Source organism: Struthio camelus, chromosome 13, assembly GCF_040807025.1.
Source record: "Struthio camelus isolate bStrCam1 chromosome 13, bStrCam1.hap1, whole genome shotgun sequence".
Taxonomy (NCBI): domain Eukaryota; kingdom Metazoa; phylum Chordata; class Aves; order Struthioniformes; family Struthionidae; genus Struthio; species Struthio camelus.
This window is the reverse complement of record NC_090954.1, coordinates 20,113,480-20,127,336: the sequence shown is the minus strand read 5'-3', so window position 1 is coordinate 20,127,336 and position 13,857 is coordinate 20,113,480. Positions and strand designations below refer to the sequence as shown.

The following is a 13,857-nucleotide window of genomic DNA, read 5'->3' as shown; positions in this document are numbered from 1 at the left end:
GGGGAAAAAAAAAAAAAGGGAAAAAAATTAGTCTTGAATATACAGATGGTTCATATAAGACGATTACAACGTATTTCAGATGGCTGCCGAACCTTTCAGAGCCGATGCTAAGGTGACGGTAACGGAGCCTCCTCGCCGCGCGGGGAATCGGGGAGGTCCAGCTCCAGCCTCGCAGTTCGCGGTTCAACAAAGCACCGAGTCGCCTTGCAACGCTCCTGGTTCGGCCGCGGCCCCGTCACGCAGGGGGAAAGTTTGCCACTGGCTGATTGTACCACCCAAATGAGAAGGGCAGACATTAAAAAAATAATAATAAAGCAATCAGGGGATGTTGGGCAAGAGGAAAAAAAAAAAAACGAGACAACACAGCAGCTGGACAGCGAAGGCTTCCCTGGCTTAGGCCAATCACCGGCCCCATATGAGTGTACAGCTGCCATGGTGAATGATCATCGCTTACGCTGAGGTCAGCTCTGCCCCCAGGCTAAGTAAGTGAAAATAAATGGTTTAGAAGATAAAAGGTCTTTTAAAAAAATTATTTGTCTTGTTGTCATGTCAAAACTGTAATGGGAAGAGACTGGAGGCAGCAATACGTAGCTTAAATAGGAAACAGCCACCCCGATGTTTCAGCTGAATAAACTGCAAAGGCAATCACAGTTCATTCAGGGTATTTGCTGATCTGTACTGGGCCAGACAGGCTCTTTTGCGCATACCTGGTTCCTGGGAAGAAAAGCAATTTCCGAACGTCACGCTTGTGGAAATACATCTAATACTTAACTAGCCCTAGTCACTACTTGGGATGTATCTCCTGTCTTTCTCGCACGTTAATTCTGTGCCTTCCAGCCACAATGAGATAGTTTTTCTTCTTGCTCTTCCCAAGGGGGTCAAAATTGATTTTAACTGTTCTAGGAAGGGAAAGGGTTAATGAGTTTTCCCAAGGCAGCTTGCTGCTAAGGTGCCAGAAATGCTGAGGGGAAAGAATGACTTGCTAAAGATGGGACAATGGCACTGGTATTTTGCATTTGTTTCCAGGCTTTGAGATAGAACAAATGGGAGTCATTAGTGAAATGAGTTTAGGGAGTTCTAAATTAGCTGTCAGGCTGCCAAACCCAAAGAAGTGCTATGTCAGCTCATTAATTCTGGAGAGCCCAGGATTACCCAAACCTAGGAAGGAATCTTGCAAAATTTAGAGTCAATTAAAGGAGGCTAGTTTGCTATAATAATATTTTCCACACGTATTACACCTCCTCATGGAACAGAGCCCACTTCTGCCGCAAATGAAATCTCTGGCGGGATGGTGTGTGGCTGATGTCTAGACAGCTGTAATGTGCCCGACACCGGGCCTGTCCACTGGCATCTAAGGGACGCTCCAGCTAGCAGGGAAGGGAGGGACAGTAGGCTGCTGAGCACCTTGCCCAGCTTGGGATGGCCGAGGAAGGAGGACCCGGCCTCCCCGAGCTCTTCGCCTCCTCCCTAAGTTTGCTGGAGGAATTCATGTGCCAGGTGCAACCCTCAGAGCTAGAGATCTGCCCACCTGGAAGAGCACTTCTGTGCCGGCTGTAATGCCAGCGTTGACGAACAGCCAGGATGTGCCCTCACGAAAAGCAAAGGTAAAGGCTGGCAACACGCGTGCGCAGCATCTCTTGAATTTGCTTCCCTCCTTGGTCTACCTGAGCCCAGATTTGTTCACACTCTGTCAGCAAACACACGCTCTGCTAACCTCTGCGAACCTCCTCTCTTCGGAGCGCATGCTGAGTCCTGAGCTAAAACCCGCTGAATTCAGTGGGAATTTTTGAAAACCCTCGGTCAGCCCAGGGCCGGGTCCTCCGGGAGGCTGAAAATGCTGGCGGCTGAAGGGAGGCTGTGAATGAGAGCTATCCTACCCGTGCGCCGTGTCCCTTGCATGGGGTATCTTAAAACAAGCCTCCTACGTTATAAACTGGGAGGTTTGGGCTGAAAAAACTTTTTTTTTTTTTTAATCGAAATGGATTAGGTCAATGTTGTACTTCAGGACAAAACACCAACGGTGATAACCTCTAACAGCTAATAACATACCTAATAACCTAACAGTTAATAAAAACATCCTATCCTTAAGGATTCCCACGCAATCGCCTCACTGCAGACAAAACTTAACTCCGTAGAGAGGGCCAGCACAAAACACCCCTCACACTCCCCTTACATCCCTCCTGGTGGCTACTGCTTCACGCTGCCCCCCAGGACAGCAGTAGACAGGGACACTTTAAAACAAAAATCACATGGCTGTGAAATACAAATGAGGCAAAAAATGCCTTCACCCAACCAAGAGAGCTCTGTCTCACCAAGTGAACCGGATACAAAGATAGGGAACAAACAGGATAGAATGTCTTCTGCCTTTTGTGAAATGAAAATAAATGAAAGGATCTAAGGTTTCAGGTCACTGATCCCTCTCTTCCCTATCTGTACCATTTATCGGAGGTAGAATATAAAGGTTCCAGGTCCTTTTCTTTTTTTTCCGTCAAGCACTTTAATGGTTGTTTTTTCTCCTTCCCCCTTTCATTTTCTGAATGAAAGAACCACTTAGGAACCTGTAAAGTAATAACAAGCTTATAACAGGAATATTGTTTTTCTGGGCCAGTGCAAACTCTTCCTGAATAGGCTGAAGACATTAAAGTAAAAATGCAATCGGTCAAATAGATCAGTCCTCTAATTAGTTTATAGTCTGTTAAGAGATAATATTTTGCTCACATAGATCGCCTGTTATCTAAAGATCTCAGAGCACTTTAGGAACATCAATTAACCCTTAAAAAAAAACAACCTTGGGAGATAGGTAAGTGTATTTAGATTAATTAGTGTTTCTCTGAGCAGGAGGCATTATTATTAGATTTAATTTAGTCCAATAATTGACTTATCTGTTAATGGATTCTAGTTCATCTGAGAAGGGACCAAATCCATCTGATTAAAAGGATTACATCGACTCAATTAATTCTATTAACCGACTTAATTTGCCATTTAATAATTCGACACATCGGGCCAGATCTTGGCCGTGAATAAGGCATAAACCGAAAATTACACACCAGAACGTATACCAGAATTATTATGCCAGTAAAACTATGTACTTCAGAGCATGTGTTTTTCTTTGCACATGGAATTTGCAGGGCCGGATGAAGCATTCAAGGGGCTTCCTCCAGCTGCATTGCTCCAGGCCCTGCGCCGTCTCGGCTCACTTGCTGAGCCATGGCTGGCTAGTCTTTTTGCTGTGCTCATGATGGTGCCTGGAAACCAGCAATTCACTGCCTAAGATTTGTCCCTTCCCCTCTTCCCTGGGCATTCTCTTCAAACAAGAGGTGAGAAGTTTTACAGAACTCAATAAAAGTTTCCAGTAAAACTAGACAGTTTTCCTGGTCCTCAAAGGCAGGGTAACCCTCACACATCAGCCATTTGGAAGCTGTGTACGTGCACAAGAAAAGGTCACCTCTTCACTTGGACACTCTGTTCTTTAACCTGCTGGGTATGGATGGCAGAGAGGGGGAAAGGCGCTGAACTGGCTCGCCCATCCTTAGGACTGTCCAGTGCTAGTTGCTCATGGTGAGCACTGTGGGACACAGATGTGGCCACACAGCTCTGCACAGACTCCCCTGCTTCCTACATGAAGACTGAGTCTGTTCAGCCCTTGCCTAACGTTGCTTTCTCTTAACGGGATTGAGTCGTTACACAGACGCAGTGCCACTTTGACGAGCCGATGCACCGTCCATGCCATAAGCTCTGCAGAGCCTCCTGCTCACGGCCTTGCCGTGCTGAAGCAATGAGCCCTGCTGCTGGCGGCATGCTCAGGAACACTCGTTCCCAATTTGTCACCTTTTTGTGTTGCCCACGCTCGTGCCTGATCAGCTGCAGCTATCCCCCCGAACCGCAGAGCTGGGGCCCAGCACGACCGCCCTGCGACAGCCCTGCCTGCCTGCCTTTTCTCAGATACTGGCTCTTGCTTCTCCTCCCCAACTCCTCCCTGGACTGAGACGTGGTCTCTGTAATCCTTACAACATCAATTCACCTCCACTATTATTCCTCCTTTCAGTGGGGACAGGGTTAAGAGAGTGGAGAAGCTGTGGGAGACAGCATCATCTGCAAGGGCAGCCTAGCCAAGAAAAGAACCGGGAATTGGGCACTCCCAAACGCTAAGCCTAGCTCCGACTCACCGTGCCAACTTGGAGACAGCAAAAGAAGAAAGAGAGAAAGGGCAGTCGGAAAAACAGCAATCTGCTGCATAAGAGGAAAGGTGTCCTGCTACAGAGGCAGATCTGACCAGCAACGCTGAGATTTGGATCAGAAGTTTGCAACCGTTCAGATCCCCAGACCTGATTTAAGCCTCTCTCTGGTCTTGATCAAAGGTTACTCCATAATAATGCCTCTGGGGGAGGGGTTCCCAGCACATAATGAATCCTGTGTCATTGCCTTTGTATCCAGTTTTGGCTGTAACACAGATGGTTCTCACTTCAGTAACTCTGACATCTCTCCCCCCTTCATTATCACAGCTAGGAGCTCTGCATGGTCACATCCTGGACCTCCAGGCCCCACCTCACTGTCTCCCCGATTATCATGCTCTAAGTGTTCCTGTGCCAAGCAAGATGATGAACAGATTTCCATAACCTTTCAGCATGGCTAGAAATGGGAAGGCTTTGCAGCTTGACATATCAAGGAGTTTTATTAGTGGGAGTGGGGGAGGGAGTAGGCAGGGGCATTAGCACATAGACTCAATGGTCAGAGCACTTTGGGTTGTTAGAAGGATGCCAGCAACCAGGAGCGGACAGGGTTTGGTGGCAAGTAGCAATGCACGCACTGGGTTGCTCCTCAGATCGGAAATCTAAGGCTCTACAATTGTGCAGCTTTTCTACTGGCCACGAGCACTCTTCTGCGCGAGGATTTGTTGTTCAGACACGATTGCATATGTATGAAGGGGACAAGATGGGCTTTGACACATAAATTAGCACTTGTCAGCTGCTCACGGGCACACTTCCCTGCTGCACCCCACTGTAAATGCTGCCTTCTTTTACGGAGAAGAAAACTACATCACGTTACCTGCCATTTACTGTGGGCAAGAGCGTTTCCTGAGAAGCTAGCAGCTCACGTGCAGTAACTAGTTTGCATATCAAACCTGAAGAGATTGAATGCAATAAAATGACACCATAATTAGCAACCAAATGGTAGCACTTTCCATTCCTGTTTTATTGGAAAATTTTGGAATGACAAAGGACAACATCAATGAGCCTTCAGGGCAGGGCTTTTTCTGAGCCGCAGGGTCACTTTACCAAACAGCCTCGGAGGGTTCATTTCACACCAGTCGGGCACTTTCTCGCTGGCACTTGCTACGGCACAACTCACCCTGCTTCTCTGCATACGCTCACAGTGGTAGCAGCTGCCCTTCTGCGGTAGGCATGGACGATACCTCATCCTGCTTGAAGTAACCTCAGGGAATAACCATTTTCAAACAAATGTTGACCTGCCTTTCGTTGTACCTCCATTTCCACCTCCACCAGCACTGCATGCAAAATCAGCATCATGTGGATATGCGTTCTGGCCAACGCATACACATAGACTTCTGCAGCAACACATGAATGCACAAGGCTGTACGTCCATAACCGAAAAAGGAACAGTACTCAAAACAGCCCTAAAACCCTTCCAGCAACGGTCATTCAGGCCTAAACCAAGCTGAGCAAAAGTATCTCTGCCAAAACCATCTCAAAATGTACCGGGATAATGGAGTTTGTTCATAATTCAGTGTCTCAGCAAGCACTTAGCATGCTACTGGTGTGCAAGTCAAGGTGAAAAGAGCTGAATCCACTACCAGCCTACGAGCAGGTCAGTTGTTTGTGTTCCAGCAGGACCCACATGCCCTGAAATTCAGCTCTTAAAGCTCCAAAGTCTGCTTCATTTCTGCTCAGACTAAATATCCCTCCTCTGGAAATGAAGACAAGAGATTGCTTCACTCAAGCATCAGACGGGATTCACCCCAACTCAGGCCAAATTCACTTTTGCAGGTTCCCAAGTCCCTAAGCATGAGGCCAGAGTGCATGTGGAAAGAACTTCCCAAACCACCAACCTTGGATCATTTGTGAATTACATGAGACACACTCTAAGCCCACCTGTTGGGCAGAGAAAGATTTTTCTCTTCAAGCACCATCATACAGTAATAAATTGGGGCATTACATTACTGTGGGAACTGTCTACAGTTCAGAGATTGGGCTGACACAATTGCCTGATTGCCTGCTCTCACACAGCAGATCCCATGTTCTTAATCTGAAAAGGGTTTTTTTTTCCCCCACTTATCCTGTTTTTCATTGCTCATCTTGTTTTTCTTCCAAAAAGTTCTCAACTCAACATAGTGAATTGAAGCTTTTGAACTAGAGTCTGGGGATCCCAGTAAGTATCCTTACCATATTTATCTCCATCTTCTCCTTTGGCGCTGATCCTCCTGCCTAGCACTTGGATGTGTTTCCCACTTGTCCTGCTGTACAGCTGATAGAGCCGAAGCTGCTTCCTGCTCACATCGTCCCTTGCTCGCGTTTGGTTCTCCACGTGTATCCGAAAATCTACATTCTCCTCGGCAACAAACATCTGAAAGCAGTAAGGGGAGAGATGAGAGAGAACAGGCTATGAAACAAAATAAGCATCTTGGATAGAAAGATTACACATCAACCTGCCAAAGGGCACATGGCGCAACAGTACTTGAATTTGGCTGGCCTTCACTTGACAGTTGAGGCCACAGTATCAGGCACTCAAAATGTAATTCTACCCGGAGCTGGCTCTAGACAGTAAACCAAACTTTGATTTTAACAATCAAACTGTGGGTTTTTTTTTTTGTTTTGAGTAAAAACTTCTGCTCAGTCCTGCTTTGATTTAATCTTGGTCAGCCCCACTGTCCATAAATTAGGCTCTCATTTGCATATGCTTCTACCAGGGCAGAGAGGCATGCATGGGAGTGAGGGGGCTGACAATTCAGCTCCAAAGAAAAGGCACAAGGAGAATTTGTGCTTCACCTTCAGCAGCTACATTGCTTCCACGGGACTAACAGCAGGGAAGAAGTCAAGGGAAAAATCTGTTTATGCTGACATTAGCATCCTCAACTCTGACTACGCACTGGCATAAAATGTACTAAGATAAGCGTCATTCGTACATGGGGCACTCTTCAGTGTAACATTTTAGCCAAGCTCTGCTTTTAAGGGAGGCCAGCTCACTGCTAACAGTCTACTGCTGCACCTCTGTCTGCCCCAATGGGATCGCCGCTCGAGGAGCGATCGCTTGGGCCAGCGAGAGCACCACCAGCGCACGGAGCAAAGGGGCCGTTCGCAACAGAGCTTTGCTCTCTTGAGCCACTTCCCGTGTTTTTTCTGGCCTACGGATTAAATTAACCGTAGTTCACTGCAGCTTTAAAACACTACCAGAAACTTTCTCTGACACATCTGCCCTTCTCTAGAGGTACTGTTTCCAACCTTAACTTAATGGTTTCCCAAAAAACACTGAAACAGCATTCCTGCTTCCGCTCCAGAGTCATCCCAGCTCACCCAGGGTGAGAGGACCAGGCGATCAAGAAGTGCCGGAGAAGGCCAGTCTGAACGGGAGGCTCTGCGGCACACACCCAAAGCACTTCACGCTCAATACAAAAGCACAGAAATCACTCCATGATCTGTCCCTGAGAACATTTGCCCCACTGGGCCCGTGCTGCCCACACAAATCCTACGCATGAACAATATGTTGGTGGCAGACTCTTTTCACCGGACAATAAATCATTCAGAAACCAAAAGCGGCAAAGGATTATCGAGTGGCACACACCCGAAACTACTTCACAATAGGCGATTTTTAATTCGACCGAGACAAATAATGTTCAAAGCCTACTCATTGTTGATGAGCTCTAATGCTGCGTACAAGTTGCAAGTGAGAGATGAAATTCCTTGCAAAATAAGAATCACATGGGAATTTAATGATTCCTAGGTTTGGGGCTGGCAAAGGAACGAAAGTTACTCCTAGCAGAGTTACTACTTTTAATACATTCCAGCTACGGCATTTTTGTCCTTCAGGCTTGGACGTAACAATGTTCTGATATATTCGTGCTGGGATGGAGCTGGCAGTGCAAATGAAAAAGGGTCGATAAATCCTCGCTCGGGCCCATGCCAACCTGAAACACACAGGAGCAAGTGGCTGCAATGTACAAAACAGTCCTGCTTCAGCCTTCTGCATCTGCCATCTCATACCGGGGAACAGGTCGAAGCCAAACAGTCAAATCCTCCCTGAAAGTCAAAACCTCACAAGAACTTCTTAGCTTTTCCAATTATCAAGTAGACACTCCGATCAGCAGCAGGAGGAAAACTTCAGGCAGGCAGCGCTGCTTAGCACCAGCCCTTCACTAAGCAACCCAAACAAAAACATTATATTCAACACAGTGGCAACAGCAATGAGGTTCACAGGGATGTTACAGGATCGTCTTTGCTGCCCTTATTAAATGCTGGGATTATGCTATTTGAATCCCAAGTCCTAGGAGAGAAACCGATTTAAGTCTCTTTTTTTTTTACTATCAGAAGTCAAGAGGAGACTGCAGGAGCTAAATAGACAGGTGGCACAAAAGCAGATTCAGGGAGCTCCTGGCTCTAAACAGACATTCAAGGTGACGACAGAAGTGAAGGACAAGGACTCTGCAATTAATACTAGCAATATTTCCCACTCTCCGAAAACAGCCCAGCAAGAAGCAGCGATTCAAAGCTCGGGAAGCAAGAGCAGAAGCAGCCCTCGCACCTGCCAGGAGGACACCGCACAAGGTTAACGGCGCTCCCGGCCTCCGCTGCAGCCCAGCTCTGCTTACTTCACTGCACCCCAAGCCACCGGAGCTCAGTTTGAGCAAAACAAGCAGGATTTGGCTTCTAACATGAATAATATTAATTTTTTTTTCTTCCTACATCTCTTCTTGTTTTCTTTTCAAATAGCATTGTTACAAAGGACGCGAAAGCACTAAAAATAGAGATGTTCAAATAATGTTGACAGTCTGCCTCACAGCCACAAAAGCAAGGCTATTTGCAGTAAAGATTCTGGCTCCATCATTTTAAGATTTAAAACAGATTTTAAATCAAGATGACGTCGGTACATTGCTTTCACCACATGTTAATGAGTTTCACATTTTTCTAGGAAAAAACAAAACAGGTGGGATTGGAAGTGGGGGGAAGGGAAGGTTGTTTTGCTTTCTTGGAAACTTCAAATAGAAAAGGCAATCTATTTTCCAAAGCACGTTTTAATTGTCTGTTTGCACAGAAACACCTTTGGGGTGCATTGGCTTCCCCAGATTTCTCCTAGGCTCCCTCTGATCTCCCAGGCTGTAACTAACAGGCTTCCTCCCTGCGCCCTCATCTTCCCGAGCTGCGTCCACGTGGCCAGTCCAACCGAGTCCTAGCATTCACCATTAAATGCAGTAACTTTGAAGGACGACAGCTCTTGTCTTCAGCTTGCTAAAGCAATCTCTTTCTTAAGAGCTGAGAAATGGGAGAGGTTTGTCACTAGACCAGATCAGCTGTGGCCTGGCAGGGATCAGCAGGGGACACTGAGCACCAGCAGCAAGTACCTATCTCTCCATCATCTTGCCAGCAACAGACCTGGCTCTACAATGGTTCTCGCAGGGGGAGAAATCCTGAAAGAGGAAGGTAGAGTTACAAGTGCTCTCCTTGCGGCTGAACTGTCCCCTGGACAAGAAGCCCTGATCCAGAGAAGCACTGAAATCACCGGGATTTAGCTGTGTGCTTAAAGATAAGTACATGCTTAATCACTCTGCTGAAACAGGATGCTCTGCTGGAGCATGGCCAAAGTGAATTAGCTGTGCCAGCCTGGGTTGCATCTGGCCCACAGCACAGAGTATCAATATTCTAAAATAAAATTTCATGCAGTGTTGATTTCATAAGATAAAACCTATTTGATCGTTGCTGAAATCCACTCTCACAGTACCCTTGCCCTAAAGAGTGTACTCCCTCACGCAGCTAACTTTACTGAGATAAGAAGGTGCACTTATATATACCATAAGAGAGGCTCTCTTTCATAAATCTCAAAAAAAAAAAAAAAGAAAAAGAGTAACATATGCCTCCTGCGGTAACTGATTGCCAACACTCTCTCAGGAAGGTCACCTAAAACCAAGCCCATTCCCCCTCCCCCCCCAATATATTTCTGTAACAATCACAATCACACAAGAACAAACACAGAAACGTCTTTATCAAGTCCCAGGCGCACTTGAGAACGTAATTAGGGCTTTAACTTCTGTTCACCAACGCAAAATAAGATCTTCCTTTTATCATTACTAGGTGCTACTACTGCATATAAAAACATTACATACGAAATGACCACCTGTTCTTCTGACTTTTCATCTGAGCATCCAGGCAACCTGCCCTGTAGCCACCGACCCTGCAAGACGCATACAACCCAATCCCACGGAAATCGCAGCTGCCTTTCCAGTTCGCTCCAACGGACCTTGGAACAGGCCCTGGATCAAGCACCTGCGCCTGCAAGAGATTGCAGATTCTGCCTTCAGCTCCAGATGGGGAACATGCTGGATCTAAGGGACACTCTCTAGAGAGAGGAAAAGGATTCCCCGTATCACTTTATCTCCTCCAGCGTTTTATTGGGATTTGGCACTGTATTTTGTGGTCTATTGTGCAAACCTACCCAAATGGTATTTGCCACTGTCTATGAAGGGCGACTTGAGCATCTCACAATAACCGCTTTCGTATAACTCCACCTAATTCTCTGCCAACAGCTTATAGCCTGGAAGATCTTGGCCATTAAAACAGAGAATATCAGATGCATTTTTATTCCTCCTTTCTTTTCAAGTCGCTCCTTGTACATTTATTATTTATTTATCAGTACATCTTCCAGTAATAACATGCGATGTACAAAGGCATAGTAAAAGCATGGTTGGCAATATAAACATTTATTCAAGGGAAAAAAATAGCATTCCTTTTAGAAACAACCGTCACCTCAAGCAACTGGTGTATCAGAAATGCCTCCTCAGAAGTATGCGCACTTCTGACAGTAGGATGCTCTCTCGTCTCTCTAGTTCCTTTTTTACCTGCTCAGACATTCAAGGTGGGTGCATTCAGCCCCAACTCCTTTCCACACAATCACAGCAACTAGAAGCGACATCTTATCTGTCTTCAGACAGCCCACAATGGCAAATTTTCAAGAGCTTTTTTGCAGAATGACTTTCAAATAATGAATGGGTTTCATTTTAAATGGCTTTACAATGATCCATCAATTTAAAGAATAACTATCATATTTGTCAAATCCCAGATGGAGGGTGGGAAAGAGAATTTTGCTGATGCAGCCTAAGGTTTCAGCATTAAGTGAGCCAAGAAATGGTCAGAAATTGCAGAAGTCTCTGACAGCAATACTGCGCTGTTGGTCCTACATAAGCTTATGCCACAACTCTGCAAACACCAATGCATTGTTTTGAACTGCAAGCAATTAAAGCCCCACCAAGGTCAATGAAATCCTGATAGCGCCAAACCACGTCTACAGCATCTGGCTTTCGATCCAAGCAACCTCTACACACGTCTCATTTTCTGTTTTTAGCTTTCCGGTAAAAGGGAATGTTAATATGTTATTGTTCACGTCACAAAGTGTTACAGCCTTAGACATCCGAGGCCCACAGCATGACTTTAAAATTTCCTGATTTTTTGCTTTCTATCATACCGAGTCTCCAAGTCTCATCAGAGAGCAAACCATATGTCATTCCCAAAACCGAACTAGAAATACAAAATCCCTCTCACCGAGGGCCTTCCTGATTTCCAAAGATAAACAAATTGAGCAATTCAAAGCCCTTTCAAAACTCAATCTGATAAGCAGAAAATACTTATTACCTTTCAGCCATCAACCTAATATTAACGATTTTCGCCATGACCTTCTAAACACAGGAAACTTAACTTAACAAGGTCAACAAGAGGATATCCAAGACAGATCTCTCTCTAGTCTGCCAAGGCGAGTAACAAACCACTTTGCTTCCATGATTTTGGCAAAATTCCTCTATGCCAATTACAAGATTTGCTAGCTCACCATTACAGTCATTTTTCAGACATAGAGTGAAACATGGTGTACACCTTATTTGCTGCTTTTTCTTCTTCTTCTTCACTGCATCTCAACCGCAAAGCCAATTTGGAAATGAACCTGACACAGAGCAGCGCCATATTCAGATGCACAGCAGGAATGCCGAGAGGAGGAAGAGCGCTGTGCATCCACAGTGCCGTGGCGCTGCCGGCACTGCACAAATTTAAGGAAACCTTTTAAAATAACACAACTTTGTTTTCTTGTCTTAGCAAGCAATTTCTTCCCGCTCTCCAGAGAAAAATGATTTTTTCCCTTGAAAAATAAATATCCACAAAGCCAAGTCAGGCTCTCAGTCTTGGGAGACGTCCCCTTGGACGACGGCTATACGACCTTCAGGATGCACTGTGAAAAAAGGGCAACACCAAGCACCACGGAAGAGGTCACTCAACCCACAAAGCCGGACACGAGACACCCAAATTCCACAAAAGATTCCAGCAACGGCGTTTACAAACGATTTCAATTGAAACGCTTTGTGTTTTGACATTTTTTTGGCGGAACAAAACAAAACAAAAACAAAACATGTGGAAGTGGGAAAGTTCTGCTCAAAATCCAGATGCCAAAAGACTTCGCTGCACGTGAGCTACACCGCTCTATCGCCCGTTTTAGGAATTATGAATCATCTTTTTTGCCTTGCTTCCCTCAAAAGCTGTTTTGGAGACACGTTTCCCTAATATCAGAAGCTTTAACAGCCGAGCTCGCCTACTCACGTTGGCCTGCTCCCCGCGGAGCCAGCTCAGCGCGCCGCGCTCCCTGGCGCAGGGCTGGCCGCCCACCACGCGTCCCCGCGGGGCTCTCCCCCCGTCCCGCACCGGCGTGAAACCCCCCTCCGAAGCGCCTCCGCGTCCCAGCCGGGCCCCGGGGGCCGCCCGCCGTCCCCTCGGCCCGGCTGGCCCCACACGGCGCCAGGCTCCCCGCGCCGCCTCAGGGCCGCCCCCGGCGCCCGAGCGCGGGCGACACCCGGGGCCTCAGCTGCCCCCCGCACGTGGGCCGGCGCCCGGCCGCGCCGAGAGGGGCAGCTCGGGGCGGAGGTGGCTCCCGCGGCTGCGGGGGCGGCTGGGCCCCATCCCCAGAGAGGCCCCGGCGCTGTCCCCCGCCTCGGTCTGCAGCGGGGCCCTCCCCAGCCCGGCTGCCTCCCTCGTGTTGACGTGCTTCGACACCGAGCACCCTTGCAAGCTAATTTCTTTGACTCGAGTGCTTTAAAGTTGCTGTAGTATATGAGAGTCGATGATGCTCACTAAAGAAACCTCTGTGTTTAACGCTTCCCAAGCAAAACGCGTTTAGAGATGTGGAGTTGAAAAGGAGATGGAAACAAAGTGATGAGGGGGTCAAGCCCGGCTTTCCCATTAGATTTCAGAAACGTTAAACGAGACCCAAAAAGAAGAACTTTCTAGGGTTCGGAAAAGGGGCCAAACAGCTCAGCTAGGTGACATAGGCTTGGATCCTAAAGCGGCTTTGCAAGCGGAGCCTCGCTTTCTCAGGAGAGCTGCCTGCCACGTTAAGCGGAGAAGCACATTAAAACTCCATGGACGGCATCAGCCTCAGGTCTCATCCTCCTCTCTGAACCACACAGCCCCACAGAAACATGGCTATCATCCACCAAACAGCCCAGCACCTTCACTGAGGTCACTCGGGACTCTCCAAGTCGTGGACTACTTGATATCCAGGTCTTTAGACCAAAATATCCTTCAACCCTCATACGACACAGGACAATATTATCGAGGGTAGTACGAAAACACAAGGAAGGTGTGAGGTAGTGCCAAA

At 47.0% G+C, this 13,857-nt stretch overlaps 1 protein-coding gene across 2 annotated transcripts in view; it reads right to left on the bottom strand.

Moving 5' to 3' along the window:
- FGF18 (fibroblast growth factor 18) overlaps nucleotides 1-13,857 on the bottom strand; it is a 77,514-nt gene that overhangs the window by 41,651 nt on the left and 22,006 nt on the right. For both annotated transcript variants that reach the window (XM_068959186.1, XM_068959185.1), the window contains one exon: nucleotides 6,402-6,582. In XM_068959186.1, the coding sequence (XP_068815287.1) occupies nucleotides 6,402-6,582 (181 nt within the window). The remainder of the gene's footprint in view (nucleotides 1-6,401; nucleotides 6,583-13,857) is intronic.